The sequence below is a fragment of the Trachypithecus francoisi genome, unplaced genomic scaffold, assembly GCF_009764315.1.
Source record: "Trachypithecus francoisi isolate TF-2019V2 unplaced genomic scaffold, Tfra_2.0 Lachesis_group12, whole genome shotgun sequence".
Taxonomy (NCBI): Eukaryota; Metazoa; Chordata; class Mammalia; order Primates; family Cercopithecidae; genus Trachypithecus; species Trachypithecus francoisi.
Window position 1 is genome coordinate 84,815,745 of NW_022681457.1, and position 27,269 is coordinate 84,843,013.

Consider the following 27,269-nt stretch of genomic DNA (forward strand, 5'->3'; position numbering starts at 1 on the left):
CGGCCCTAGGATCTCTGCGCCGAGGCCCGGGGCGGGAGTCACGATGGCCATGACCACGCTGACGTCCAGGCTGTGGGCCCCTCGCCCGGGCGGCCCACCCACCCGGCACGCCGAGGTCGCACCTCGAGGTAGCCCCACCCGCTACACCGCTCGCCTCCCCTGGTCACTCGTGGGCGTGGCCTCCACGCCCAGGCCCCGCCCCCGCGCCCCCATTGGTCAGTCCAGGGGCGGAGGCGGGCGACCCCGACGGCTGAGCCAGGGCAGGGACTCGCGGGAATCGCGCCCAGCTGCCGGAGCTCGCCCTTCGCCCCTTCGCTGCGCGGACCGCGGCCACAGCCGGACTGGTGGGGACGGCGGCAACAGACGAATTGGCTGACAGTCCCAGTCCTCAGAGTAGCCCCGGCCTTGAGGCGGTGGCGTTCGAGTCCTCTAGTCCCGGAGCTAGGACAGGTGCCGCGCCGGGGACCCTCCAGGGACCGCGCTGAGGCCGCAGACGCGGACCCCCACGCCCCGCCGCGCTGCCAGCTGAGCCCAGCCTCCTTGCCGTCGGGGCGTCCTCGGGCCCAGGGGCGGCCGCGGAGCTGATGCGCTCCCGCTGAGCGTCCCCGGCCGGCCATGGCCGCGCTCCCCGGCCCGCTCTGGCTGCTGGGCCTGGCGCTGTGCGCGATGGGCGGGGGCGGCCCCGGCCTGCGACCCCCGCCTGGTTGTCCCCAGCGATGTCTGGGCGCGAGCGAGCGCCGGGACATGCAGCTCGAGATCCTGTCGGTGCTTGGGCTGTCTGGGCGGCCCCGGCTCCGCGCGGCACCCTCCGCTCCCCGGCTGCCCGCGTCCGCGCCGCTCTTCATGCTGGACCTGTACCACGCCATGGCCGGCGACGACGACAAGGACGACGGGCCCGCGGAGCGGCGTCTGGGCCGCGCCGACCTGGTCATGAGCTTCGTCAACATGGGTGAGTGCGGCCGCCCGCGCGGGGACCCTCGGAGTAAACTGGCTGCAGGGGAGAGTGCGCGCATCCGCCAGGCCCTGGCCGAACGGGGTGTCACAGACGGTGGACGCGAACCACAGGGGAGTGGGACCGTCGTGGATAGGGAAGGTCTAAGGGTCATGGGGCCCCCTGGGCTGCGGGGTGGTCAGGAGCAGGGTGGGGGGAACTGGACTCCCAGGCGCTGCCTTCACCCTGCCCCAAACACACGCAGGAGTAAGAATCAGGTGATGTCCTTGCCCACCTGGGCTGCCCCAGGAAGACAGCCTGGTCCTGGGGAGACAGGTGAGTAAACGGAGGCCGGGATGCTGTCATTGTGATAAGGGTAGTACTGAGGAGAGGGACAAGGTTCAGCGTGGAAACCTGTGGTCACATCATCAGAGTGACCAGAGCTGACTCGCGTGCCCTGAGTCCACAGCAGGCTCTTCCCTGTGCAGAACCTGGGTGGGGTGCGGCTGTCAGGGGAGTGGCTGGGGAAGGAGCAGACTCAGTTCAGTGGGGCAGGGACTGTGGGCTTGTCACCCTGGGCCCAACACCTCGGTTGTGATCTGGTATAGGGTGAGTGTCTGAACCTGTGGAATGGCCCAGTGGGCAGCTGGACCCACTTTGTTTTCCCAGGCAAAGCCTGGCTTTTCCTGTCTGAAAATATCTTGTTATTAAACCCTGGAGCAATTTATTTCTTAAGATCTCAGAGATTTTTTTTCCAGTACTAAACTCTTTGGTCTATGGTCGTGTAGTTACTGTTGGTCAGGTCCCCCCATATGCTTTGCCTCCTGTCTGTGGCTAGTGGCAGGCCAGGGTCTGGGGGCCAAGGACCACAGCTCAGCCCAAAGTAGAGGAGCTGTGGGGCTGAGAGGAGGGAGAGGGTACCTGCCCCGGCCACCAGCCTCCCTCCACAGACAGCATCATTAATTTTTCATCCTCATGACAACCCTGATAACAGCCATGGTCTTCACCCCCATCTCCCAGATGAGGACAGTGAGGCTCAGAGAGGCAGCGCCATGCCTAGGACAGTGCAGCCTCTAAGCCGCTGAGCCAGGACAGCCAGGAAGCCTGACTGTCCATCCGGTGCTCAATGAGATGACCTTTCTGTTGTCAGGTCAGGCTTTCAGGGTGCAGAGAGCTTTCTGAGGAGTCTGGGCTGAAGAACACAGGGGACTGAGCTGCAGCAGGTTTTGTGGGGCCATCAGCCATTTGCTTCCTACACTAGGGCAGAAGAGGGCATGGCCAAGCCTCTGCTCCCCACAACCCAAGAGCTGGTGGTGGAGGTGAGTAGCAGGAGACAGCCGTTCACCATTGGTGAGCGCCCAGTGCCAGGCACAGGACTCCAGCTGGTGGGATCTGGATGCTGCCTTCCTAGTTAGAGGACAGGGTGGGGATGTGGGATAGAGGAGACCATCGTGAAGCTGGGACTGGGCCTCTGTCATCAGGACAGGCTGACACTGGGCTCAGGACCAAGAAGAGTTGTGGATGGAGTCATCCAAGAATGTCCCCGGGGGAGCCGCCCATCAGAATGAGTCACCACCCAGCCCACATCCTACCTCCCCTGGCATCCCCTGGGTCAAGACATGCACAGCCTGGTGGGGCTGTTGCTGGGGATTGGGCAGGGTCTACCCCTCTGTGTGACCTTAGGGAAGTTCCTCACCTTCTCAGCCTTGGTTGCTCCTTGTAAAATGAGGTGCCTGGTGATCTGTCCTCAGGGTTGTTGTGTGATTGGCTGGTAGAGGGGCAGGAATAGAAAGCCTGTGCCATCCCCCTCAGAGGGCGAACCTGGACCTGGGCAGTGTTGGCCCCAGGCCCTCCCAGCTGTGGCCTAGTTTGGAGGTGACAGGAACATCTCCACATGTCTTGTACACATGTAAAACCTAGAAATGGATTCTAAAAGCCAACCAAAAAATGTTTGTGCCTGTTTTTAGAATGAAAAGTAGCATGTGAACTTCCACAGCCTTACCATTCCTCCTTTAATTCATGTGAGACTCTTTTGCCAGCCCTGTTTCATGGGCTCAGAGAGGTTAAGTGGCCAGCCCAGGGCCACACAGCACATCCAGGGGGACATCCATGGCTGTGAATTCCAAATCCCAGCTTCTTCCCACCCAAGCTCTGGGCATTTCGTGCAGACCCGGGGCTTCCAGCGCTGCGGGATTAACAAGCAGATCGTTGTTAGTGGAAGCCCAGGCTGCAGGTGGGCGTGGCCAGCTGTCAGAAGGGCTTCTTTATTCTGCTCTGCTAACTGCACTAGTAGAACTCTCTCAGTTACAGTAGCTTTAACTGGTAATTACTGAGACCGTGGGGCGGGGTGGGGGTGGGGCGCAGATTAGACACATACCAGGATGCTCTCTCCATGTTTGGAGGCCCCTGGAGGTCGGTGGCCCTTCTCCTGCCTCAGCCTCCCGAGTAGCTGAGATTACAGGCATGCGGGCAGAGGCACAGGCCACCACGAGATCTAATAGCAGGGTCACAGTGGTGTCACCGCCCACACCCAGGCTCCCACACCTGCTCCTGCCAGCTCCACCTCTTCTATCAGCCTCATCTGGCTCCTGCATAGGCAGGCCTGGTGCCCCTAGGGCCCAGCTGTTGATGGCAGCCTGTAGGACCCAGGGGGCGGGACTCTCACAGGCCTCCCGCCATGGCTCAGGTCTCTGTGCAGAGCAGGTGCTTCAGGAAGGCAAGCCTGCATCTTGATGTTCAGAGCCTGCACTGGGAGGCCAGGGCTGGGGTCAGAGCTGGGGCCCCGCCTGGCCTGTCATCCATATCAGCCTGTAGACCTGGGCTCTCTTGGGCAGGACAGTGATGGAGCAATTGGATTCTGTCCCTGGTCTCTCTGCTCAGGGAGGGGAGAGTCCTGAACTGGGAGGCAGGACCCAGGTTCTTGTGCTGCCTGGGCCCGCCATTAACTCCTGCATATCCTGAGCCACCGCCCTTTCCTTCCCTGAGCCTCTGCTTTCTCGTCCATTCTATGGTGATGGCATCAGAAAAGCAAGGTGCCTCCCATCCCTGACCCTGTGGCTCTCTGGCAGAGGCGCCTTCTCACAACACCGCCATGCCTTGGCCCCAGTGCCTCAGGCCGGCCCGGCCCCTCCTGAAGGAGGAAGGATGGCAGGAAGGACCACTTCCGCACACTCCTTCTGAATCCTTCTCCACCCATGTCAGCGGAGAGGCAGGTGCTCATGTTCCAGACTGAGAAACTGAACATAGAACATAAATTTATGTTCTATGCATATGCAGGACTAGCAGGCAGAAGTCCAACCAGGATCAGAATGCAGGCAGCTTCACTTTGGTCCTGACCCCTTCCTGAACCAGACAGCTTTGCTCCTGTGGTCTCCAGTGGCCATGGACCGGGGTGTTGATGAACAGAGCCGTCTGGATTTGGGAGAAGTAGGACTGAGTGGGAATTCAGGACCTGGCCCGGGTCCTGCTCTGCCCTTGCCAGCCATGTGACCTGGAAGGGTGGCACCATCTCCGTGGGCCCCAGGGCCACTTCCTTTGGTTCTTTCCTAGGGACCTCTTTCATTTTCCCATTCATTCATTCAGCAAATAGTTCTGTAGCATCTACCACGGATCAGGCACAGTTCTAGTTGCTGGAGATACAACAATGAAAAAAGTGAAGTCCCGGCCGGGTGTGGTGGCTCACGCCTGTAATCCCAGCACTTTGGGAGGCTGAGACGGGCGGATCACGAGGTCAGGAGATTGAGACAATCCTGGCTAACACGGTGAAACCCCGTCTCTACTAAAAATACAAAAAATTAGCCGGGCGTGGTGGTGGGCGCCTGTAGTCCCAGCTACTCGGGAGGCTGAGGCAGGAGAATGGCGTGAACCCGCGAGGCGGAGCTTGCAGTGAGCCGAGACCGTGCCACTGTACTCCAGCCTGGGTGAGAGCGAGACTCCCGTCTCAAAAAAAAAAAAAAAAGAAAAAGAAAAAAGTAAAGTCCCTGCCCTCAGGGAGATGACTCTCTAGTGCGAGAGACACATAATGCATATATGAGCCCTAAAGGTAATTGTGGGGTGACACACACGCCCCATCTGGAAACAGGAGGGGCTGAACGATGGCGAGACAGACAAGGCTAGATTGGGGGTTTCTGACCTGAGACCCACATACACGGAATTTGCATCCTGACACCGACACCTGATCTCAGTGTGATCTGGGCTTTCCAGTCAACCTCCCCAAGCCTCAGTTTCCTCCTCTGTAAAATGGAGATACTCATCTTATGGGGCTGTTCTGGGTTGGTGTGAGATGATACCCAGTGATGCCCATGTGCCCAGAGCCTCCACGTCTATTCCTTCATTGGTATCTCACGATTGCCGTCACATCTGTGTTTGAAAGAGAAGAGAGAGAGGCTCAGAGCAGGTTCATGGTTTTCCCAAGGCCACACAGCAGGCTGCCTCCCTGCCTCCGCATCCTCTGCTCTTCTCCACAATAGCAGCTGCCTCTCCACACAGCCCAGGCCCTGGCCCACCATTAAATGCAGTGTGTGCTGCTGAAATGGACTGTGTTGAATGGGAACCTGTGATGTAAACTGAGACTACTGCTTAAAAAATATGTTTGTTTTGGGATTTATAGAACTACTGCATGTTCCTTTTAGAACACTCAAATCATATAAATTAATTATAGAATTTCCTTATAGAAAGCTCAGACCATATATTCAGAAACATATGATATGAAAGCCCCAAGTAATCCTCCCTGTACCTCAGAGAATATCAGTGTTTTAATCCTTTAATGCAGCACTCCCTACCCCCAACCAGCCCTGATATTTTATCAATACAAATATTAACATTTGTATATTATTATTATTTTCAGAGACAGGGTCTCTGTCACCCAGGCTGGAATGCAGTGGCGTGATCATAGCTCACTGCAACTGCGAACTCCTGGGCTTAAGCAATGTTCTCACCTCAGCCTCCTGAATGGCTAGAACTACAGGTGTGCACCACTATGTCCAACTAATTGCTTTAAATCTTTTATAGAGATGGGATCTCACTATATTGCCCAGGCTTGTCTCAAACAACTGATCCTCCTGCCCCTGCCTCCCGAAGTGCTGGGATTATAGGCGTGAACCATCATGCCCAGCGTTTTCTTTTCTTTCTTTTTTTAACTGCATGGGACATAAATGCTCACTGTTTTGCAACTTTGTTGTTTTTCAATTTAACAATAAATCTTTTATCCATCTTAAAAGTCAAATATTAGGGTGACTGTATGTCCAAAGGTATTTGCCCGTCCAAGAGTTTAAGTTGGGTCCCTTTTCCCCAAAGTTCTGTCTGGCCACCAGAACGGTGCATGCTTTGGATCCCTAGTGACTAGTCCTACCCATTTCTGCAGTGTTTTCTCACCCCTGGAGTAAATGATTACGATTGCCTTCATTCACAGAGGAGGAAGCTGAGTCTCAAAGAGTATAAGTGACTGGCCCTGGGTCCTGGATGCACAGACCCACAGGAGCAGATATGAAAGGTAGATCACAGCTGTAGGAGGGTAGGCCCTGGAGGTGGGGCAGCAGAGTGGTGGTTAGTGACCCTGGAGTGGGGCTCACTGGCTTTCAATTCTGAGTCTACTGCTTGAGAGCTATGAGCTGTTGAACAGGTCATTTAAAGTCTCAACATCTCAGTTTCCTCATCTTTAAAACTACGATAATAGTGCCTATATCTGGCCAGGTGTGGTGGCGTGCACCTGTAATCCAACCACTTTGGGAGGCCTTGGCAGGTGGATCACTTGGGGTCAGGAGTTCGAGATCAGCCTGGCCAACATGGTGAAACCTTGTCTCTACTAAAAATACAGAAAAAATTAGCCAGGCATGGTAGCGCGGACCTGTAGTCCCAGCTATTCGGGTGGCTGAGGGGAGAGAATTGCTGGAACCCGGGAGATGGAGGTTGCCTGGGAGATCGAGACTCTGTCTAAATAATAATAATAATGCCTATATCATAATACAATGATTAAATAGGTTATAGCACATAAAAACTTAGCAAGTGTCTGGCCAGGCACAGTCGCTCACACCTGTAATCCCAGCACTTTGGGAGGCCGAGGAGGGGCAGATAACCTGAAGTCAGGAGTTCAAGACCAGCCTGGCCAACATGGTGAAACCTCGTCTCTACTAAAAATACAAAAATTAGCTGGGTGTGGTGGCGGGCACCTGTAATCCCAGCTACTTGGGAGGCTGAGGCAGGAGAATCACTTGAATCCGGGAGGTAGAGGTTGCAGTGAGCCGAGATCACACCATTACACTCCAGCCTCAGCAACAGGAGCGAAACTCCATCTCAAAAGATAAATAAATATATACATAAAATAAAATAAAACCAAAAACAAAACTTAGCAAGTGTCTGGCACTGCTCAATAAGTGGCTGAGGGTATTATGAGGGAAGGGCCTGTGGGATTATGCCCCAACCCCCAGTCATTTACTTAGGGACCTAGAGCAGAGTAGTAAAAAGCATAGCTCCATGATCTGACCCAGGCTGCCTGGGTGAAATCCCCATTCCACCTAGGCCTCCTTGTAGTGGGTGCTGTGGGGGGCTTCCCAGAGCTTCTCTTCAGCATTGAGTCGCTCATGACCCAGCTGCCTGGAGTGCTGGCTGCTGACAGCTCACAGGTGAGTCCTTCTCTAGGTTTTGTTTGTTTGTTTGTTTTTTGAGATGGAATTTCACCCGTCACCACACCCGGCTAATTTTGTATTTTTAGTAGAGATGGGGTTTCACCAAGTTGGTCAGGCTGGTCTCGAACTCCTGACCTCAGGTGATCCACCAGCCTCGACCTCCCAAAGTGCTGGGATTACAGGTGTGAGCCACCATGCCTGGCCCTTCTCTAGGTATTGACTAACTGGGCCCTAAGAAGCTGCCCGAGGTTAGACACCATCCCTGGGGACACCTCACATCCAACAGCTGGTCTATGGCAGTATCGGTGCCCAGCCCCCTTGCCTTAAGGAGAGGCAGCTCTGAAGGGCCACCAGCCCCAGAGCTCCCCGTGCGGTCGCAGTTGTCTGAGGCCTTTGTTTTGGTTGTTTCCGAAACTTGCTGCCTTTATTCACTACAAAAAGCAGTAACCTTTCCAGTTTTCCCAGTAAATTTTCTGACTCTGTTGCCCAGAGAGCTTAACCTAAGATACAGTTTCTACGATTATAGTCTAATTTATTTAGTGTTCTGAGCCTCAGTTTCCTCATCTGTAAAATGGGAGAGCTACCTCATTGGATGATTAGGAGTATGAAATGAGTTAATCTGTGTAAAATTATGAAAAGAGTGGCTGGTCAGTGCTCAATAAATATCAGCTTTATTTGTTTTTAGCCCAAGGCCAGCTGGTTAGTGGTAAGACCAGAAGCAAAAGTTGGTAATTTCCTTTAACCGCTGGCTCTATCTTGAGCAGCAGCCGTTCCTTCTGAACAGTCCTGGACCCTGCACACGTCAGGGTTCTGGGGCAGTTGACGGCGGCAAGACCCAGGTATGGAGAAAGTTGACTCGTTCAGGGCTTTAAGAGCAGTCTATGAACACTCCTTAGCAAGCACTGCTGCAAACCTACTGTGTGCTGTTCTCCTTCCTGTTTATCTTGGGGGCTAATAAAAGCACAGCCCCAGCCCAACCCAAAGTCTGCTCATTTACTGAGAAAGAGAGGCTCAAAGACTACTCAATATAAATGATCCCCAAATGGGAGAAATGTCCATTCACCCACTTGGCAAACATGGGTGTGAGGGCTCAACAGTGCAGAAGACCGACAAGATCCTTCTCTCATTTTCTGGGAGACAAACAAGGCCAAAGGAGAGGAGGCATGGCTCCTGGCTGGAGATGGGGTCTTGCTGTGTCACCCAGGCTGGAGTGCAGTGGCACGATCACAGCTTGCTGCAGCCTCAACCTCTCAGGCTCAAATGATCCTCCCACCTCAGCCTCCCAAGTAGCTGGGGAGTACAGGTGCCCACCACCATGCCCAGCTAATTTTTAAGCATTTTTTTTTTATAGAGACGAGGTCTCATGATATTGCCCAGGCTGGTCTTTAGCTCCTGGGTTCAAGTCATCCACCCACCCCGGCCTCCTAAAGTGCTGAGATGACAGGCGTGAGCCACTGCGCCTGGCCTCTTGCATGTTCTTGAAATGCCAGTTCCTGAAGTGAAAATCCCATCATGGCTTTTCCTGCTCAGGAGCTTCTGTGTGTCCCTTCAAGCCAGAATGGAATTCAGGTTTCCCCAGCCTGGCATTCCGAGTTCAGCGTTCTAGTCAACTGCACCACTTGGTGTTCCCTTGACATAGCTGCAGCTTGGAGAGGCTGTGGATGAGGAGAAACGAATGTAGACTTTGGAGTCCAGACAGACTTAGACCCGAATCCCACCTTGGATGCCTCCAGTTGCGGCCTTGTGCAAATCAGTTAACTTCCGGGATCTTTAGTGCTCTCATCTATAACCTGGGATGAATAATGTCCTCTACAGGGTTGTCATGGTGCCGCCTTCACCATGGCCCTCAACGGTCCCGCCTCCTGGTATGTGCAGAGTTCTGTGTCCCCTCCGACATGTGCCAGTGCTGGTCTGTGTGACCAATAGAATATGACCCTAGTGATAGGTCCCTGCCAGGATTAGTCTATAAAAGACTGTGGCTTCCATCTCTCAGATGCCTTATTCTGGGGGAGGTCATGAGGTGAGCAGCCCTATGGAGAGGGCCACATGGTGAGCAGCTAAAGACAGAGCTTAGAAGTGCATCGATCAGCCCCAGCTAAGTCTTCAGAGACGGCAGCCCTAGCTGACAGCTTGACTGTGACCTCATGAGAGACCCTGATCCAGTCCTACCCAGCTAAGTTCCTGGATTATTGGCCCTGAGAACAATGTGCAACAATATGTGTTTGTTGTTTTAAACTGCTACATTTGCATAATGAGTTACCTAGCAGCAGATAACTAACACAGTCAGGTTAGCATGAACAGAAAGGAGGTACCACATGTGCCCAGCATGGTGCCTGACACACAGGTCAGTGCTTAAAAAGTGCGACCTGGAACAGCATCTCCTGCCTGTCAGCCTTTCCCTAGGTGACTCTTCACTTCTCTTCCTCAGAGTTCTTCCACCCCTCTTGAACATGTTTTCAAGGAAAGTTTTCTCTGCCTCCTTCTTCCAAAGCCCTGTACGTGACTACGACCGTCACCAGAGCACTTGTCCTGCATTGCGTGCACTTCTCTTAGGATTCCAGTTGCTTTCTGTCTGTGTGATGCAGGGGCACTCCTAGCCCCCTTTCTCCTACTTCCCAGCATCCCCTGAACAACCTGAGGATAGGGACCAAGTCTGACTCTTCCCAGCACCCCCGCACCATGGTGCACCCAGCCCTTGAGTGGCAGGAAATTGAGGGAAAGAGGAACTCAGCAAGAGGCAGGGTGTGTTAAGAGCGGGGAGGAGCCTGGGCCTGGTCAGGTGGGACAGAGTGGGGACGGCCCTCCCTGTCTGTGTGGGGGCCGACAATGGGTGCCACAGCTCCCTGGACCCTCCCCTGGGACCCCAAGACCCCGCAGGGCCCCGCCTGGAGGAAGGTGGCTTCACGAGCATTCTCAGGTGTCTGTTGACAGGAGGGCCTTGTTGACGGGTGACCCCCATCCCAATATGTCCCATTGAACTCCAGGGCCACTCATTTCACACTGGCCCCAAGTGTGAACATCCAGTCACGGGCCTCTAATCTGACACGGGCCTCTAATCTAATCCTGGAAACCCTCTGCCCCTCCTTGGCCTCAGTTTCCCCATCTCTGCAGGGTTGCCTGAAGGCCTTTCCAGCTCTGACCAAAGAATGTGCCCATCCCCTGCCTGCTGATGGGGGCTCTTCCGGGGTGAGGCACAGGGTGGGGAGGTGCACCCAGCCCCCCTCCTCCCGGAACCTCTTTCCCACAGGCAAGAGAGGATGTGTCACCGTGACCACTTCTTTCTGGAAAATTCCCACAGTTCAGTTCTTTCCTGGGATTTCGCTGGAGGAATTGCATCTTTCTTGCTCACATCTCCTGGGATCTATTCTTGGCCTTGGCGGGCTTGATGTGGTGGTATGTGTGGGTGTTCCCTTTTAATTTGGGGTCCAGAGCTGTCTGAGGCCTGGACTGGTAATTATGAGAGCAGCACCATTTATGGAAACAGCCCTTGAAGCAAGCCAGTGATGAGACCCGGCTGGAAATACCTCAGCATGGAGGCCTGGGCCTGCCTGGAGGGGGTACTGAGATTTCTGGGTGGGAGAAGCCCCTTTAGGACGCAGAACCAATAGGTCATGAGTCCCACCCTCCCTTGGCCTGCAGAGGCTGTGGGGCCCAAGCCTTGTTTTGGGTCTGAAGTGGCCCCTCCCAACCCCCGCTTTTGCTGCCTGTGGGACCAGCCAGGCAGGCCCATCCCATGTGCCCTGGGCTCTGGGGGAGCCGCTGTCCACCCTCAGGGGCCAGGCCGGGAGAGGACGCATGTCCACAGCAATGAGAATGTCGGTGGCTTCTGACAGAGTCACACGGGGACATGGTAGCCACACCCAGACTGGCAGTGATACCCAGCCCAAGGGGCTCTGAGTGCCGGACACTGAGCCACTGTCATGGGGACAAGAGGCCCTTGGGAAGAAGGGGCCGGGGCACCCCCGCTCTGGGGCCCTGGAACACAGCGGCCGATGAGCCAACATGCAAGCCTCCCATGTCCACCCACGTGGCTCCATCCCAGCCCTTCAAGGGCTCGCTGTCCAGAGGAACAGCTGAACCAGAGACAGCAAGCCCTGGCATGGGGGCCAGGAGAGGCTGAAAGCCTGACCTGCCTGGGGTCTGAGGACTGGGAGGCTTCTCAGCCAGACTGGGAGGGACGGGGCCGCCTGGGGAGAGCAGCTTCCAAGAGGGACTCTCGGGGAGGCGTCTGCAGGAAGAAGGCACAAGAGGCCCAAGGGACAGATGGCAGGGCCAGCGCAGGGAGGGCCCTGGGACACTCTTCCTGTGGGCCCTTCGGGGCTGGGGAGGGTCTGAGGGGAGGTGGGACCGGTCACAGGCCACAAGATTCTGTTCTGAGCTGGAGGATGAGGGTGTCTTTTGAAGTCCCATTTTTTTGGTCAGAAATAAGACAGATTTAGGTTGTCTGGGTGAGACTAAATTGCCCAGAGCACAAAAATAGCCAGAGTTATTGTTGATGTTGGGCTGAGGGTCGCAGAGTTTGGCGTCTGGAGGCCTAGCCTGGACTGGCAAGCACAGGGCCCCAGATGTCGCCAGTGGAAGCCACCTGCTGCCCACAGGGACCTTTCCTGGAAGCGTGGGGTTGCTTCTGAAGTTTGCTTTATCCGAGGCTGGAGGAGGAAGCTGAGGGTTCTATCAGCACAGGTTGGCGATTCATGATTGTTTATTTTCCCAGGAGTCACATTAAGGTGGTTTAGGTGGTTTAGAAAGCAGATTCATTTGCTGCTTCCCCAGACAGAAGCCGGTTCAGCGTTAGACCATTTGGGGCAGCTTTTATGATTTTGTAGGAAATAAACATTTAGAGGTGCCTGTGGAACCAGGGATAGCTTGGTCTGTTTCTTGTGACCAACGAATTGCTCTCTGCAAATGTCTTTTCATATTTTTGTCAATATGTCTTTGGAATTCTTGTGTCAAAGGGTAAATTCATATGTAATTTGGCTAGGTGTTGCGAAATTCCTTCTCTACACAGCATTCCTATCAGCATCGCCTGAGAGAATGCTTGTGTCTGATCTTAATCTTTTTCCTTCTCCAAGGCCATAGGAGCCCTGTGAAAAGCACCCATTACTCGTGAGCCCATAACCTTTTCTGTTTCCTTCACAGCATTTACAGTAGAACCAAGAAACGACATCCCATATTTTACTTGCTTTTTGTTTATATTTCATGTCTTCCATTAGGCCATAAACTCCATGTGTGTGTCCATGGACACATTGTGTGACAGTGTCCATCTTGTTCCTTGTTGTATTTTCAGTGCCCAGAACAGTGTTGTACACACAGTAAGAAATGGATAAATTTATTTCTAAATTAAACATGATGAACTGATTAGATGAGTGAAAGAATACATTTATTTAGAAAAACATAATTCAAAGTCTTATTTCTGACCAAAAAGTAAGACTTCAAAAGACACCCTCGGGTTCTGTGGAACAAGGCACGTTCATTCCTTCTCCGCCCTGGGCTGGGATAAGCGGCCACCTCCTCCTGCCCACACACGTCTGGCCCCGTCCCCTGCCCTGCACAGCTGTTTTCCTGCCCATGGCTGGACCAGGTCCCCACTGTGAGGACAGGAAGTGCTCCCCACATCCGCCTCGGCTCGCACAGCCTGGTGCTTTTACAAACCTGACTGTGGTCACTGAGCCCAGTAACCAGAGAACATTTTTTAAAAGACTAACATATCATTGAAATCTCAGTGTTGGGTTTTGGGGAAGGCACTGGGCGGCTCCCACCCCTGCTTTCCGGAAACACAGATTTCTAGAGTTTGAAAGGGACAGGAGGCTAAAGTGAGACTTCCCTAAATATAGCGTCCTGGGCATTTCCAGACACCTGGGGAAATGTGGGCTTTATTCCGCAACTGTGGCATTTGTTTGACTATCAGGCCAGCCCCCGCCACGGGGCCCTGCTGCCCATCTCACCTCCAGCCTGGCCTCTACCCTCGCCTCCACCATGTCTTCTAATTCCCCTCCCCTCATGCCGCCCCCCTGCTGCCCCCGTCCCCTGTGCTCCCCACTGGCCAGAAGCGCAGGCCAGGCTCCTGGCCCGGGATTGGCACCCTCAGCAGGCAGGCCGCAGCAGAGCTCATGTGCTGTCCCCAACATTGCTGACCTGTGGGCGCCTCCACCCCTGCGCATGTGAGGTCCCCTCTCCCTAGAGCACCCTCCCCGCCACCTTCTCCAGCTACCAAGATCCCATCCCACCCTTCAAAGCCAGTTCAGATGCCACCTGCTCAGATCCCACCGCCCAGTGAGACCCTCCGACTTCCCTAGCACCTGACTGGCCTCTCCGGGAGTTGTCACTCCTGCCCTGGTTTTTCTTGTTCCTTTCCACGTTTCCCTCCTTCCTCCTCCACCTTGTTCCAGAAAGGAAACGTCGGTCTCCTGCCCTCTGCTGTTTCCTGGTGCTTGCTTTCCCTGCCCTGCCCTCAGGCCCCTCTGCTCTGGCCCTCTGTCCTGGCTGGCCTGCCCCTGCAGGGCCCGTCTCCCTGACCCATGACAGATTTGCACTCATGCCTCAGCCCAGCTCAGCTGTCAGCCCTGAGCCCTGCCCTGCCGCACCTCCCATCCAGGCAGTGGGCAGGCTCTGGATGGCTTGTGTCCCCTGAGATGCTGTCGGTGATGTCAGTTATGTCCCTGTCTACCAGGCTTCCCTGCAGGGCCGGGGCCCTTTTCTGCCTTGGGTCCAATGTCCATCTTCCCTTTAGCCTGGAAGCTCCCAGAGGAGGCTCCCTCCTCTGTCTCATCTCCGGGTCACAGGACCAGCCAGACCGAGAAGGGGCACAATGGGAGTTTGGAGTTTGGAGCCTGGGGTCTGTTGAGCACCAGCCAGGTGCAGGGCTCAGGCTGAGCCTGGCTGCAGGGCCTCTCAGCCCTGTCTGCTCCCTGGGACCAAGCCTGGAACAAACGTTTGCACAAAAGGAAACTGGCCCCACCAGGCCTCCCTGGGTCCCCTCCACCTTGAGTGGTGGGTGGCTGGGGGCGCTGGCTCACACCCGCTCTGCCCACTCCAAAGTCCGAGCCATTCCGAGTGCCAGCCCAGCTCTGCTTTGTCTTCTAGTGGAGCGAGATCATGCCTTGGGCCATCAGGAGCCCCATTGGAAGGAGTTCCGCTTTGACCTGACCCAGATCCCGGATGGGGAGGCGGTCACAGCTGCGGAGTTCCGGATTTACAAGGTGCCCAGCATCCACCTGCTCAACAGGACCCTCCACGTCAGCATGTTCCAGGTGGTCCAGGAGCAGTCCAACAGGTGCCTTCCCCTTGGCCCAGGTGCCCCCTGCCCCTGCCCGCCTCACAGTCTCATGGTCAAGGCAGCCCAGCAGGGAGTGGGGGTTGGTGGAACACTTCCCAGAGGACCCGAAAGAGACCCTCAAAGACGGGAAAGATGCTTGGCCCGAGCCCCCTGCACTGCGGGAAGAGCCCCAGTGACAGTCCTGCCTTCAAGTCCCTGCCCTGCCATCCTGGCTCTGGGGACTTGAACGGGTCATTGAACCACTGAGCCTCCGTTTCCTCATGTGTACACCTCTGTGGGCTGAGGCGGTGAGATGAGGCTCAGAAGGGGCACAGGCAGAGTCAGGTAGGACATGCCCCGGTGACGGCCCCCAGCGGGTCCTGGAGTCACAGAGGCAGCTGTGCCGGCCTCCGGTTAATTGTTCTTTCGTGTCCACAGGGAGTCTGACTTGTTGTTTTTGGATCTTCAGACGCTCCAAGCCGGGGACGAGGGCTGGCTGGTGCTGGACGTCACAGCAGCCAGTGGCCGCTGGTTGCGAAAGCGTCACAAGGACCTGGGACTCCGCCTCTATGTGGAGACTGAGGACGGTGAGGCTGGGGGCTCTGTGGGAGCAGCCCCTGGGGCTTCTCTGTGCCAGCACAGGCAGCAGTAGCAGCTTCCTGTGGCCCTGGGTTCCCAGCCTCACCAGCTGTGCCCGCTGCGAGGGTCACTGAGGTCCAAGGCACAAGGTCTGGCCCAGTGGGGGTGCTCTCTCCTCTCCCTCTGCTTCCCAGGAAGCCGGCGGTTCTTCCCACGGAGCAGCCTCCACCTTGGGAGTTTCTGTCCTGGGAAGGAAAGGAGGGGAAGTGGTTGTGCCCTCAGACACTGAGGCCAGGAGGCTGGGTTTGAAACCCAGCTCAGCAGTGCCCTGCCTCAGTGACCTTGGCTGGGACTTACCTTTCCAGACCCTGTCTTCTCTTCTACAAGACAGGGATTCATGCCCTTGTTCATTCCACAGGTGAAATTGGAGAGAGCCTCTTTTATGCCAGGCAGTAGGAATACAAAGGCCAAAGTGGGCACGAGATGGGCGTGTTTGAGGCCTGGCAAGGGGGCACCATGGAGCAGCGGTGAGGGCGGGGGTCCCAGGGGCCATTCTGAGTCAGGGTAAACCAGGGCCAGGTGGTGGGGTTCTTAGCATCATTATTTTATTTTATTTTATTTTATTTTATTTTATTTTATTTTATTTTATTTTTTTTGAGACGGAGTCTGGCTCTGTCGCCCGGGCTGGAGTGCAGTGGCCGGATCTCAGCTCACTGCAAGCTCCGCCTCCCGGGTTTACGCCATTCTCCTGCCTCAGCCTCCGGAGTAGCTGGGACTACAGGCGCCCGCCACCTCGCCCAGCTAGTTTTTTTTTTTTTGGATTTTTTAGTAGAGACGGGGTTTCCCCGTGTTAGCCAGGATGGTCTCGATCTCCTGACCTCGTGATCCACCCGTCTCGGCCTCCCAAAGTGCTGGGATTACAGGCTTGAGCCACCGCGCCCAGCCCATTTATTTTATTTAATAGCAGTGGTGGACGACAGGATCTGATTCAGGTTTTAAAAGAGAACCCTCTGAGATGCCCCCCTCTCAGGGTGCAGCAGAGCTCCCCACCCCTTGCGTGGGCCGCACAATGACTTGCTTCCCGAAAGTGCGGTGTGGACAGGGTGTAGGGGACCTGACGTGCAGCGCCTCAGCCAGGTGAGGAAGGCCCACTGCAGTGACCGGCACCGGGCTAGCATGTGCACTGGGTGTAAGGGAAGGAGCAGACCACTGAGCTTCAGAGCCCCCCCCCCCCGCTGTGAACCCGAAACCCCAGTCCAACCACAAGAAGACCATCAAACCCAAAGAGAAAGGCTTTCTGCAGAATACCTGGCAAACACTTCTCAAAACCGCCAAACTCATCAAAAAAAAGGGAAGGTTGGGAAATTGGAGGAGCCCAGAGGCACCTAAGATGACCAGCTCGGTGCATGTGGGGTCCTGGGTGGAATCCTGGACCAGCAAAAGGGCATTAGGGGAAAGTTAGGAAATCCAGATCAATCATGGTGTTTACTTAATAATAAGATATCAGTACTGGTCCATTAGTTATGAGAAAGGTACCCTACTAGTGTAAAATACTAACATTTCCCAGGGGAAACTGGGTCCAGGTATATGGGAACTCCTTGTGTGGTTTTTTTTTCTTTGAGACAGGGTTTTGCTCTGTTGCTCAGGGTGGAGTGCAGTGGCGCAATCGCAGCTCACGGTAACCTCCAACCCCTGGGCTCCGGCGATCCTCCCCCCTCAGCCTCTATACTATCTTTGCAAATTTTTATGTAACTATCAACTGTTGTAAAATTAAAACTTTACTGAATATATGCATAAAATAAGGAGCCCCCTGACTTCAGTGGGGAGAGCAGACTGAGAGGGACAAGAGTGAAGTCAGAGAGACTCATGGGAGCCCCACAGTGGTGCAGGTGGGCGCTGTGAGCGGCCTGTTGGTAGCAGTGGAGATGGAGAAAGATGAGTCGAGTTCAGTGTCAGGACATGCTTATAGCTGGTGAGGAGGTGAGGGAACGGGAGGAAGCCTGAATGATGTGTGGATGGAACCAGTGGATTTTTTTCAATAGATTTTTCTTTTTGGGGAAAGATAGATGAAGGGCACATTTGAGGTGTGTGGCCAAGGGTTCTTTTTTGGCTGGAATATTTCTGAGCCCCCTGGGATGTTACTGAGATCACTGGTCCTCATGGAAATGCCATTCCAGGGACAGGTGAGCGTGAAGACCCAGGCGAGGGAAGTGCTGGCATGTAAGTGGATTTAAAGCGTGGGGTGGGACCAGATCATCTAGGGAAGGAGGTAGTGATGGAGAAGAAAGAGGGCCTGGCCCAGAGCGCTGGGACCTCCAACATCCAGAGACCTCACAAGGAGGGGCCACAGCGAGCCCACAGAGACCAGCCAGGGAGGGAGCAGGACACCTGGAGGATGAGGTGACCAAGATGCCAGAGTCAAGTGTTTCCAGAAGCAAGGGTTTGTCATTTGTGTCCAGCTGTGGGCACTGAAGGCAAGAACAGAGAAGTGACCGAGGGTTTTGCCATCGCAGAGGTTGTTGATGGCCCAAATCTCCATGGAGTGTGGGTCTGACTGGGGAGGTGGAGGGAGACAGGCAGTGGAGGCAGGAGACAGCTCTTTCCAGAACCTTTGCTGGGGAAGGGGAGCAGAGGCATGGGCTGGGGCTGGAGAGAACCCCGGACAAGGCAGGTCCTTTACAGGTGAGGAGAGGCCTGCACACTGCTGTGGTGATGGAGTGATTCTGTGCAGAGGGAAGAAAACTGCAAAATTCTGCACAAGTTGGAGCAGGGAGCTGGAGCGGGGGAGGTGGAGAGGGCAAGGGGGTGCAGAGGACAAGGCTGGAGACTCTTCAGAGCGGCGACCCTTCCTGATGAAGGTGAGGGATAGTGTCCCCACTGACACAGTGAGGGGTGAACCTGAGCTCTGGGGGGCTGTATTGGGGGGGCACTCACTCTCCGTGTTGTCACAGGATTAAGGGAGGGTGCTTGGCACAGAGTGATGCCCAGTGAGGGTTGTCATGACCGACGATCTCACCCAGCAGCGCCTGCTCATTAAATATTTGGTGTCTCTAATGAGCGGGGGAAGCTTGGGCGGGGCGGTTGGAGTTTGTGCCTGAGGCTCCACTGGGGCAGGAGGGGATCTGGCCGGTGCCCTCCACGCGGAGCCTGACCTCAACTCTGTCCTGCGCCCGGGGCCTGTGCGCTGGACACGGAGGACTGACACGGGGGGCTCCAGCCCAGGGCGGAGCGGGGGAGCGGCCCCCTCCCTGTGGTGGGTCGCGGGCCTGGCCTAGAGCCTGCGCCTGGCCGGGGAGACCTGCTGGGCGGGAGTGCGTCAGGGCGCGGGCGCCCTCCCTGCTCTGTGACGTGCGGCCCCGGGGCGCACGCGGGGCGCACACGGCCTGTCCTGGCCTCTGACCCGGGCCGACCATGGCGGCGCTGCGGCTCCTGGCGTCGGCTCTCGGGCGCGGGGTTCCCGCCCGCGGCTCAGGGCTCGCGCTGTCCCAGGGCTGCGCCCGCCGCTTTGCCACCAGCCCCCGGCCCCGCGCCAAGTTCTACACGGACCCGGTGGAGATGGTGAAGGACATCTCTGACGGGGCGACCATCATGGTCGGGGGCTTCGGGCTCTGCGGGATCCCCGAGAACCTGATCGCCGCGCTGCTCAGGACCGGCGTGAAGGACTTGCAGGTGGTCAGCAGCAACGTGGGCGTGGAGGACTTCGGCCTGGGCCTCCTGATGGCCTCCAGGCAGGTGCGCCGCATCGTCTGTTCCTACGTGGGCGAGAACACGCTGTGCGAGAGCCAGTACCTGGCAGGAGAGCTGGAGCTGGAGCTCACGCCCCAGGGCACCCTGGCCGAGCGCATCCGCGCCGGGGGCGCCGGGGTGCCCGCCTTCTACACCCCCACGGGCTACGGGACCTTGGTCCAGGAAGGGGGCGCCCCCATCCGCTACACCCCGGACGGCCACCTGGCGATCATGAGCCACCCCGAGAGGTGAGGGAGTTCCAAGGTGACCACTTCCTTTTGGAGCGCGCCATCCGGGCGGACTTCGCCCTGGTGAAAGGGTGGAAGGCCGACCGGGCAGGAAACGTGGTCTTCAGGGGGAGCGCCCGCAATTTCAACGTGCCCATGTGCAAAGCTGCAGACGTCACGGCGGTGGAGGTGGAAGAGATCGTGGACGTGGGGACTTTCCCCCCAGAAGACATCCACGTTCCAAACATTTATGTAGATCGTGTGATAGAGGGGCAGAAATATGAGAAACGAATTGAACGCTTGACGATTCGGAAAGAGGAAGATAGAGACGCCGAAAACAAAGAGGACGCCAGGACGCGCATCATCAGACGCGCAGCTCTGGAATTTGAGGACGGCATGTACGCCAATCTGGGCATAGGCATCCCCCTGCTGGCCAGCAACTTCATCAGCCCCAGCATGACCGTGCATCTTCACAGTGAGAACGGGATCCTGGGCCTGGGCCCGTTTCCCACGGAAGATGAAGTGGATGCCGACCTCATCAATGCAGGCAAACAGACGGTCACGGTGCTTCCCGGGGGCTGCTTCTTCGCCAGCGACGACTCCTTCGCCATGATCCGAGGGGGACACCTCCACCTAACCATGCTCGGAGCCATGCAGGTTTCCAGATACGGCGACCTGGCGAACTGGATGATCCCTGGCAAGAAGGTGAAAGGCATGGGCGGTGCCATGGACTTGGTGTCCAGTCCGAAGACCAGAGTGGTGGTCACCATGGAGCACTGCACAAAGGACAACACCCCTAAGATCATGGAGAAATGCACCATGCCACTGACCGGGAAGCAGTGCGTGGACCGCATCATCACCGAGAAGGCCGTGTTTGGCGTGCACAGGAAGAGAGGGTTGACGCTGATGGAGCTCTGGGAGGGCCTGACCGTGGACGACGTCAGAAAGAGCACGGGGTGTGCCTTTGCTGTGTGCCCGAACCTAAGGCCCATGCAGCAGGTGGCACTCTGATGGGACCCGGATCTGGCGGGGGGGTGCGCTCCTCAGGGGATCCCACTAGGTTCCTCAGGGGACGTCGGTTACCGCAGGAATGCATTTACCCAGCGCTTGGAGGCGTTTGCTGCTGGCCTCCGACTTTCCTCCCTAGGTGGACTGTGCTCCTCTAGAGAGCTGCGACTTTAATTAAAAACAACAGGAAAACAGATCAGCTCCTCACTGTGTTCCTCGAGCACTGCAAGGCGCAGTTCTGCAGTGGTGAGGAATGGGTGTCCGCTTTGCTCTGTGATGTTTACACAGAGCGTGCACAGCGCCAGCGCATTCACAGCAGGATTTCATTCAAGCGCCTGCCTCGTACTAGAACCATGAAATGGAGACGAAAACTGACTAGGGAGAAAATCACTCCACCCAGAGTACACCTAAAGAGCCATTTTACTACTGCAATGAGAAATAGGCGAGCAAAGATGTGAGTTTGTGATTGGAAGACATGCTGTCTTCACAAGCTTGTTTTTTTTCTTTTCTTTTTTTTTTTTTTTTTTCTTTTCTTTTCTTTTTTTTTTTTTTTTTTGAGACGGGATCCGGCTCTCAAGCTGGAGTGCAGTGGTGTGATCTCACTGCAATGTCTGCCTCCTGGGCTCAAGCAATCCTCCCAACTCAGCCTCCTGAGTAACTGGGACTACAGGCACACATCACAATGCCTGATTATTTTGTTTGTTTGTTTATTTATTTATTTATTTATTTTATTTATTTTGTAGAAATGGAGTTTCACCATGTTGCCCAGGCTGGTCTCGAACTCCTGAGCTCAAGCGATCCACCTGCCTCAGCCTCCCAAAGTGCTGGGATTACAGACATGAGCCAACTGAGTTGGACCAATTAACCTTAGCTTACTGTATTTTTTTTTTCTTTTTTAGACAGAATTTCGCTGATATTTATTCTGGGGCCTTTGTTGTTAAAATTTGTTTCCATGAAGCCTCCCCTCCTCCTCCCACATCTCTCCTCCTGGGACCTATCAGATGTCAAGCTTCTAGATGTCCCTAGAAGGAAGCAGGACCGTCTCCAAGGGAAGGGACTGGGTGATGGGAGAGACTGAGAGGGGAGAGGCTGTGGGTGCTGAAATCCACCAGGAAGCTTCCTCCGTGTGTGGCCAAAGGCTACAGCCTAGGACAGGAGGAGTTCTAGAACCCTAACCAAGGGACTAGATGAGTTTTCTCAACTTCATTTGAATTGTTCCTGCGTCATCCAGACCAGACATTTAGGCCTTCCTCTCTGGGATGGAGGCCCAAACTGGCCGCTTGTGTGATGAACCGTTGTAACCCAAGAGGCTGTGAGGCATTTCCTCCTGAATCTATAGTCTCAAAAACTAAAATTAAGAAACGATTGTGTGTGTGTGTATGCGTGGGTGCTTGCTGTTGACAACCAAGCCTGGCATGGTGCATGCACGGCGTAAGTGTAGCTCTGGGGGTTCCCAGGCCAATGGGGGCATGTGGTCAGAGCAGTAAGTTCTCGCTGGTCAAGGACAGACTTTCCAAGGGGCCCATTGGAGCCCCGCCCTGCAGGAAAGGCCAGATCCTGGGAAGGAGAGCGGGGCAGGGAGAGTTGGCACTCATGGAGGGAACAGCCTGGGGGTGTGGGAAAGGGGCCAGGGACTACAGCCAGGGTGGGGGCTTGAAATGAAATGTCATCTAGTGGGCAGTGGGGTGCCTTTTGGGGCTCCTGGCGAGGGGCACCTGATTTGCCCTGGGTGTCAGGAGTTTCCCAGTAGCAATGTGGAAAAGGCCGAGGTATCTAGAAGCAGACAAGTGACCCTCTGGGCCTCCACCTCTGCCTTTCTAGAAGGGCTCTGCCCACAGCTGGGCAGCCTGAGAGCCCCCTACCTGGACTGCCTGGCCTTCCCTGCAGCCAGCTGGGGCCAGGGAGTCCTGCCCAAGAATGGGTGGGAAAGAAGCAGAGCTGATGGAGAAGGAGGCTCTGAGCTCTGGAAGGAGAGGGCTGGGGGTGGGGGAGCTTCTCCAGGCCTCCCAGATGCAGGGCTCTGAACTGAGACCAGCTGTTAGTCCCCTTCACCACCCCCATCTCGCCCAGCCATACCCAGCTGTGCCCTGCGGTTTGCTGGAAAATATATGACAATCCTGGCTCTGACCCACCTTGCTCTGGGACCCTGTACAGTTGCTACTCTCTCTGGGCCTTAGTTTCTGCTTCTGTAAAATGGGAACTGGAATTATCTGCTTCCAAGGGTCCCCAGTCAGGCTCACCTGGCCTGTGAGGCCTACAGAGGGGTTCCCAGCACCCAAGTCAGGCCTGGCTCAGAGAGGCGCTATGAGGGTCTGTGGTGTAACTGATCTAATGCAACATTCTATCCTGTGTCTGGGAGACCCCGTAAGACCCTTGAACACAGCTGCACAGAAGCAAATAGTGAGCAAAGCATGCAGGACTGATGGCCCCTCTGGCCCCAGCGCTGCCAGGGCTCCCCAGGGAATCGCAGGACAGAGCTGCACATGCAGCCTGGAGGGCTGCCCTGGGCCCCCGGTCGTCCCCATGTGTCAGCCAGTCCATAGAGTGCCACTCCAGTGCCCAGGTTGGTGACCGTCACCACCCCACACAGGCTGCTCTGTTCTCTCCTCATTGTGACCTGTCTTGCCTTTTCCTCTGCACCCCGGCTCTGGTCCTTGTATTTCTGCTGCTTCCCCATAACCTTGACTCACCGTGAACCAAGCTCTGCCCAGTGGCTTCTCTCTGGGCCTCCTTGCTGTCAGTGCCTGCAGCTCACAGCCTCCCTGTCTTAGCAGCTCTTGTCCACGCTCCTGTTTGTGGCAGATGACGTCACAGGTCAAAGGTTGGTCTCTGGATTCACTGGTTGTTCAGTCAACTGGCCAGTGGACACCGGGACTGAGGCACAGCTGCTTAAAGGCTGACCTTTGAATGGGACTGAGGGTGGGGCAGGGCAGTGTCCCTGACCTGTAGGGTGTACTGAAGAACTACGTAGGAATAAATACATCTGTATGTATAATTTCTAAGAGTATGTGCATCTGTGTGTTTATACAAACATATGCATGAGTGTACATACATGTGTACATCTATGCTTATAACGTGGAGGTGAAATGTGCTCTCATGTAAACTGAACAACTGGCACTGTTTAGAGAGACATGAAAGTGAGCTGGTAATCATGCTTCTGCAATTCAGTATCAGGAAATTTCACCCATGCGCAGAGTGAGGAGGCTCCATTGCACTCCGTCTTTATCGTGAAAAGCAGGTAATAACCTGTTATCTGAAGTCCTGCGCTGAAGCCGTCCTCCAGCCTTAGCTTCCCAGAGCGCTGGGACTCCAGGTGCCAGCCGCCAAACCTGGCTGCTTGAGCGCTGAAACAAAACAATGAGGGCGCCTCTGCTGGGCTGACAACTGCGTAAAGCCTAGACTGACGGGGTAGCCCAGAAAAACGGAAATGTATGCGAGTTGGAAGGGCTTTAAAATGGGATTTTTTTCTCAAAATTTTATCATGGTTAACTGCTTTTACAATAGAAAGGTTATTGAAATCCAAACAAGTATAGGAGGATGCACAGTTTTATTGGTGAGGCTTGGTGTCTCCAGGGTTAGTTATCATGTGTTTAGTGGCATCCTGTCTGGAAGCGGCTGTGGAGGACAATCCCCTGTTTACAGGCTTCACTGCTCCTGGGGCTGAGGCCCAAGTCAGATCTCTGCTTCAGCCTTTTCTTTCTTTCTTTTCTGTCCATAAACCCAGCTCGTGCATAAGAACTTGGACTCTGGAATGAGACTGCCGCAGGCTGAAACCTGGGCTCTGGGACTTGATTCCAATGTCTCTGCTCTGCCTGGCGTCTCCCTTGTAGGCATCAGGGAGACAGTTAATGCCCTGCTCTTGGGCTGTGCCCAGCAGAAAAGCACTCGCTAAATCTGGCAGATACTACCACGAGCTGTCTCAGTCGTAAGTTCAACATTCACACCCCAGAAAGTGCAGGATGGAAGACAACACAGGCCTCGGGGTCCTTGGACCGAGGTGGGAGCGCTGGTTCTCGAAGTCACTGGCAGTAGGACTCTGGGTCTCCTGTGAAGAAGGAGCTGCAGGCTTACTGTAAGGACCCAATGAGGTGATCCATGGGAAAAATCTTCAAACTTGTAAAACGCTTCACAAGTGTCTGTGTCACAGCTGTCACTAATACCACCACCTGCAGCTCACTGAGGCCCCCCTCCCACCTCCTCCAGATCTGCCCCCAGGAGATGTGGACTGGCTGGGGCTGGACCAAGGACTCCAGGCTTCAGATGTGGAAACTGAGGCTCAGCAGGGACCCTCGGGTCCTCAGCCTTCACGCTCCTGGACCTGCCCAGGCCCTGGCAGAGAGATCCCTGCTGTGTCTGCTGCAGGGCCACTGCCCGCAAGTGACCCCTCTCTCCTTTCTGTCGCAGGGCACAGTGTGGATCCCGGCCTGGCCGGCCTGCTAGGTCAACGGGCCCCGCGCTCCCGACAGCCTTTCGTGGTTACTTTCTTCAGGGCCAGTCCGAGTCCCATCCGCACCCCTCGTGCAGTGAGGCCACTGAGAAGGAGGCAGCCAAAGAAAACCAACGAGCTGCCGCAGGCCAACCGACTCCCAGGGATCTTTGGTGAGGGCCGGGCGGGGTGGGGCCGAGGCCCTGTGGGCTTCCAGTGGAGAGAGGCAGGGTGAGAACCAAGTGGTGGCCCAGAGCCCTCAGGCTCAGGTCGGTTCAAGCTGACGGCCCCTCTCCAGCCACCTTTCCTGACCCCATCTTTTGCCCTGATGCACCCTGGCGACCGGCACTCCAGAGGCCTGTCCTGCCTGTCCCTGCCACCCAGAAGGCCCCCTCTCTCCCCCTGGCTCCTCCAGGTCTTTCCCAGGAGCCTCCATCGGAATCAGCTGCCCCTTCCCTGGGAGCCGCCGCAGCCCCTCGTGACTCGCGGTTGTGCCTGGACACCCCGCACCATCCTCGGCTGCTTATGTGAAGTTTTCTCCCCAACTGGGCCAAGCCCTTCAGGATCAGGGACAGGCCTGACCCGACCCTGTGGCCTCCTTCCCTGGGAGTCGGCCTTTGACTGGCCTCGTCATGAGCCACTTGAACCTGAGGAACGGGTGTGGCAGGAGAGGGTGGGCTGGAGTCACAGGGGTCTCTAGAGAGGAAGCGGCACAGGATGGCCGAGGGTCCTGCTGGGCTGTTTACTGGCGCGTCGAGACGCTCCCAGGCTGAAGGACAGGGGAGTGCTGAGCACAGTGTCACTCTAGCCATCGGGAGCCATGACAGGCTCTTCAGCTGGGTCACGGTACAAGCAGAGTTCCAGGGATGGGCTTTATGAGACCAAATGGTTTCCTGTCATTCATTTGACAAATGTGCTCATCAGGGCACCCCCCACCCTGGTACCCCGTAGTAGCTGCACAGAGCAGGAACCCCAGAAAAGACCTTGCCCTTCTGTCCCTGCAGATGACGTCCGCGGCTCCCACGGGCGGCAGGTCTGCCGCCGGCACGAGCTCTACGTCAGCTTCCAGGACCTTGGCTGGCTGGTAATTGCTGACTCTCCTTGTTTTTGAAATGACAATCGCCACCTGTAGATCAGAAGTGAATCTGTAGGGAGGACATAGAATCATGAGTGACTTCAGTTTTTCTTCTTTATTTTTTTTCTGTGTTTTCCAAGTTTTCTAAAGAGGGAATATGGTGAGAAAGGGCATTTTATTTTTAACCATGAAAATGAAGACTGCAACTAAGCTGTCAGCTTTGCAGCAGGGAAACTGAGGCCAGGCTGGCAGTGCCTCCCTGCATCGGCTGCAACTGCAGCTCTGGGAGGTGCAGGCAGGAGAGGGCTGGCTGGGAAAGGGGATGCAGAGCGAGGATGGGGGATGTCGGGCCTGAGCTCCCACCCAGCCCTGTCTGCTGGGGGTTCCTAGGTGCATTCAGACCTCCTGGGGGAGACTGCCTTGCAGGGACCGAGGGTGGGTTTGGGCCCTGACGCTCAGGGAGGTTCAGGGGCAGCCCTGGGCTGTCCTGTGACAAGTCCAGTGACAGGATGGGGGGCTCAGGAGGGGCACATGGATGGGACTCACCTTCTCCCATGTCCCCTAGGACTGGGTCATCGCCCCCCAAGGCTACTCGGCCTATTACTGTGAGGGGGAGTGCTCCTTCCCGCTGGGCTCCTGCATGAACGCCACCAACCACGCCATCCTGCAGTCCCTGGTCAGTACCGTGTCCATCCTGCCCAGCCCCCTGGGGTGAGGGTCTCTGTGGAGAGGGGTCTGGTCCAGCCGGCCGGGAGGGCAGTGAGGCCACCTGCTCCACATCTCAAGGGGCTTTCTCTGCACAGAGTCAGTAACATGGGTAAATTCCTACAGCTCTGCAGGAACTTGTCCTCACACAGCCACACTAATACATGTAGACTCACACCTGAACACAGAAACACCCCACACTGACACTGAACAGTGGTGTACACATGCCTGTTCTATGCACCGCACATGCTCCTGTGGGACACTTATGCACCTGCATGTGGTGCCCAGACTGACGGAGGCACAGCTCTTTACGGTCAGAGGCACAGCACACGAAATGGACGTGCATGCCCGTGTGGGGACTGTGTGATCTTAACACACACGGGTCCCCGAGTACGCTGGGAAGTCTGGCCGCCCACAATATATGCACACAGTGTGCGGGACGTGTGTGTGCACACACCCACCTGTGCCACACCGCAGGCAGGGAGCATCTGGACGGTTTGGCTCTCAACCCTTTGGCTTTTCCCCCAGTTTCTCTCTTGGCCATTTGTGTTTTCTCTGGATCCCCTGGCTTTTGATGCCTTGCTGTCTGGGGCAACCTTCAATGATGAAAGCAGGCTTCTGATGGGATCACTGGTGCTGCTCACTGCGGAGTGCTCTGTGTGTTTGTGGATTCTGGCACCGAGGCTTCCTTCTATAACTTTTTACCTAGAATCC

General features: G+C 55.8%; 2 protein-coding genes across 2 annotated transcripts; both read left to right on the forward strand.

Annotated features, from left to right (window-relative positions):
• Positions 1 to 242: 242 nt before the first annotated feature.
• On the forward strand, positions 243 to 25,918 carry LOC117092811 (bone morphogenetic protein 8B-like). Its single transcript, XM_033226992.1, has 5 exons — positions 243 to 949; positions 14,638 to 14,827; positions 15,248 to 15,396; positions 24,754 to 24,948; positions 25,780 to 25,918. Exons 1-5 carry the CDS (start codon positions 616 to 618, stop codon positions 25,884 to 25,886), a joined length of 975 nt encoding a protein of 324 aa, XP_033082883.1. The 5' UTR covers positions 243 to 615; the 3' UTR covers positions 25,887 to 25,918.
• OXCT2 (3-oxoacid CoA-transferase 2) lies at positions 16,345 to 20,545 on the forward strand. Its single transcript, XM_033226989.1, is given in 2 exon segments — positions 16,345 to 19,349; positions 19,352 to 20,545. Coding segments are annotated over 2 exon segments (1,551 nt in total). The 5' UTR covers positions 16,345 to 18,799; the 3' UTR covers positions 20,353 to 20,545.
• Positions 25,919 to 27,269: the final 1,351 nt, after the last annotated feature.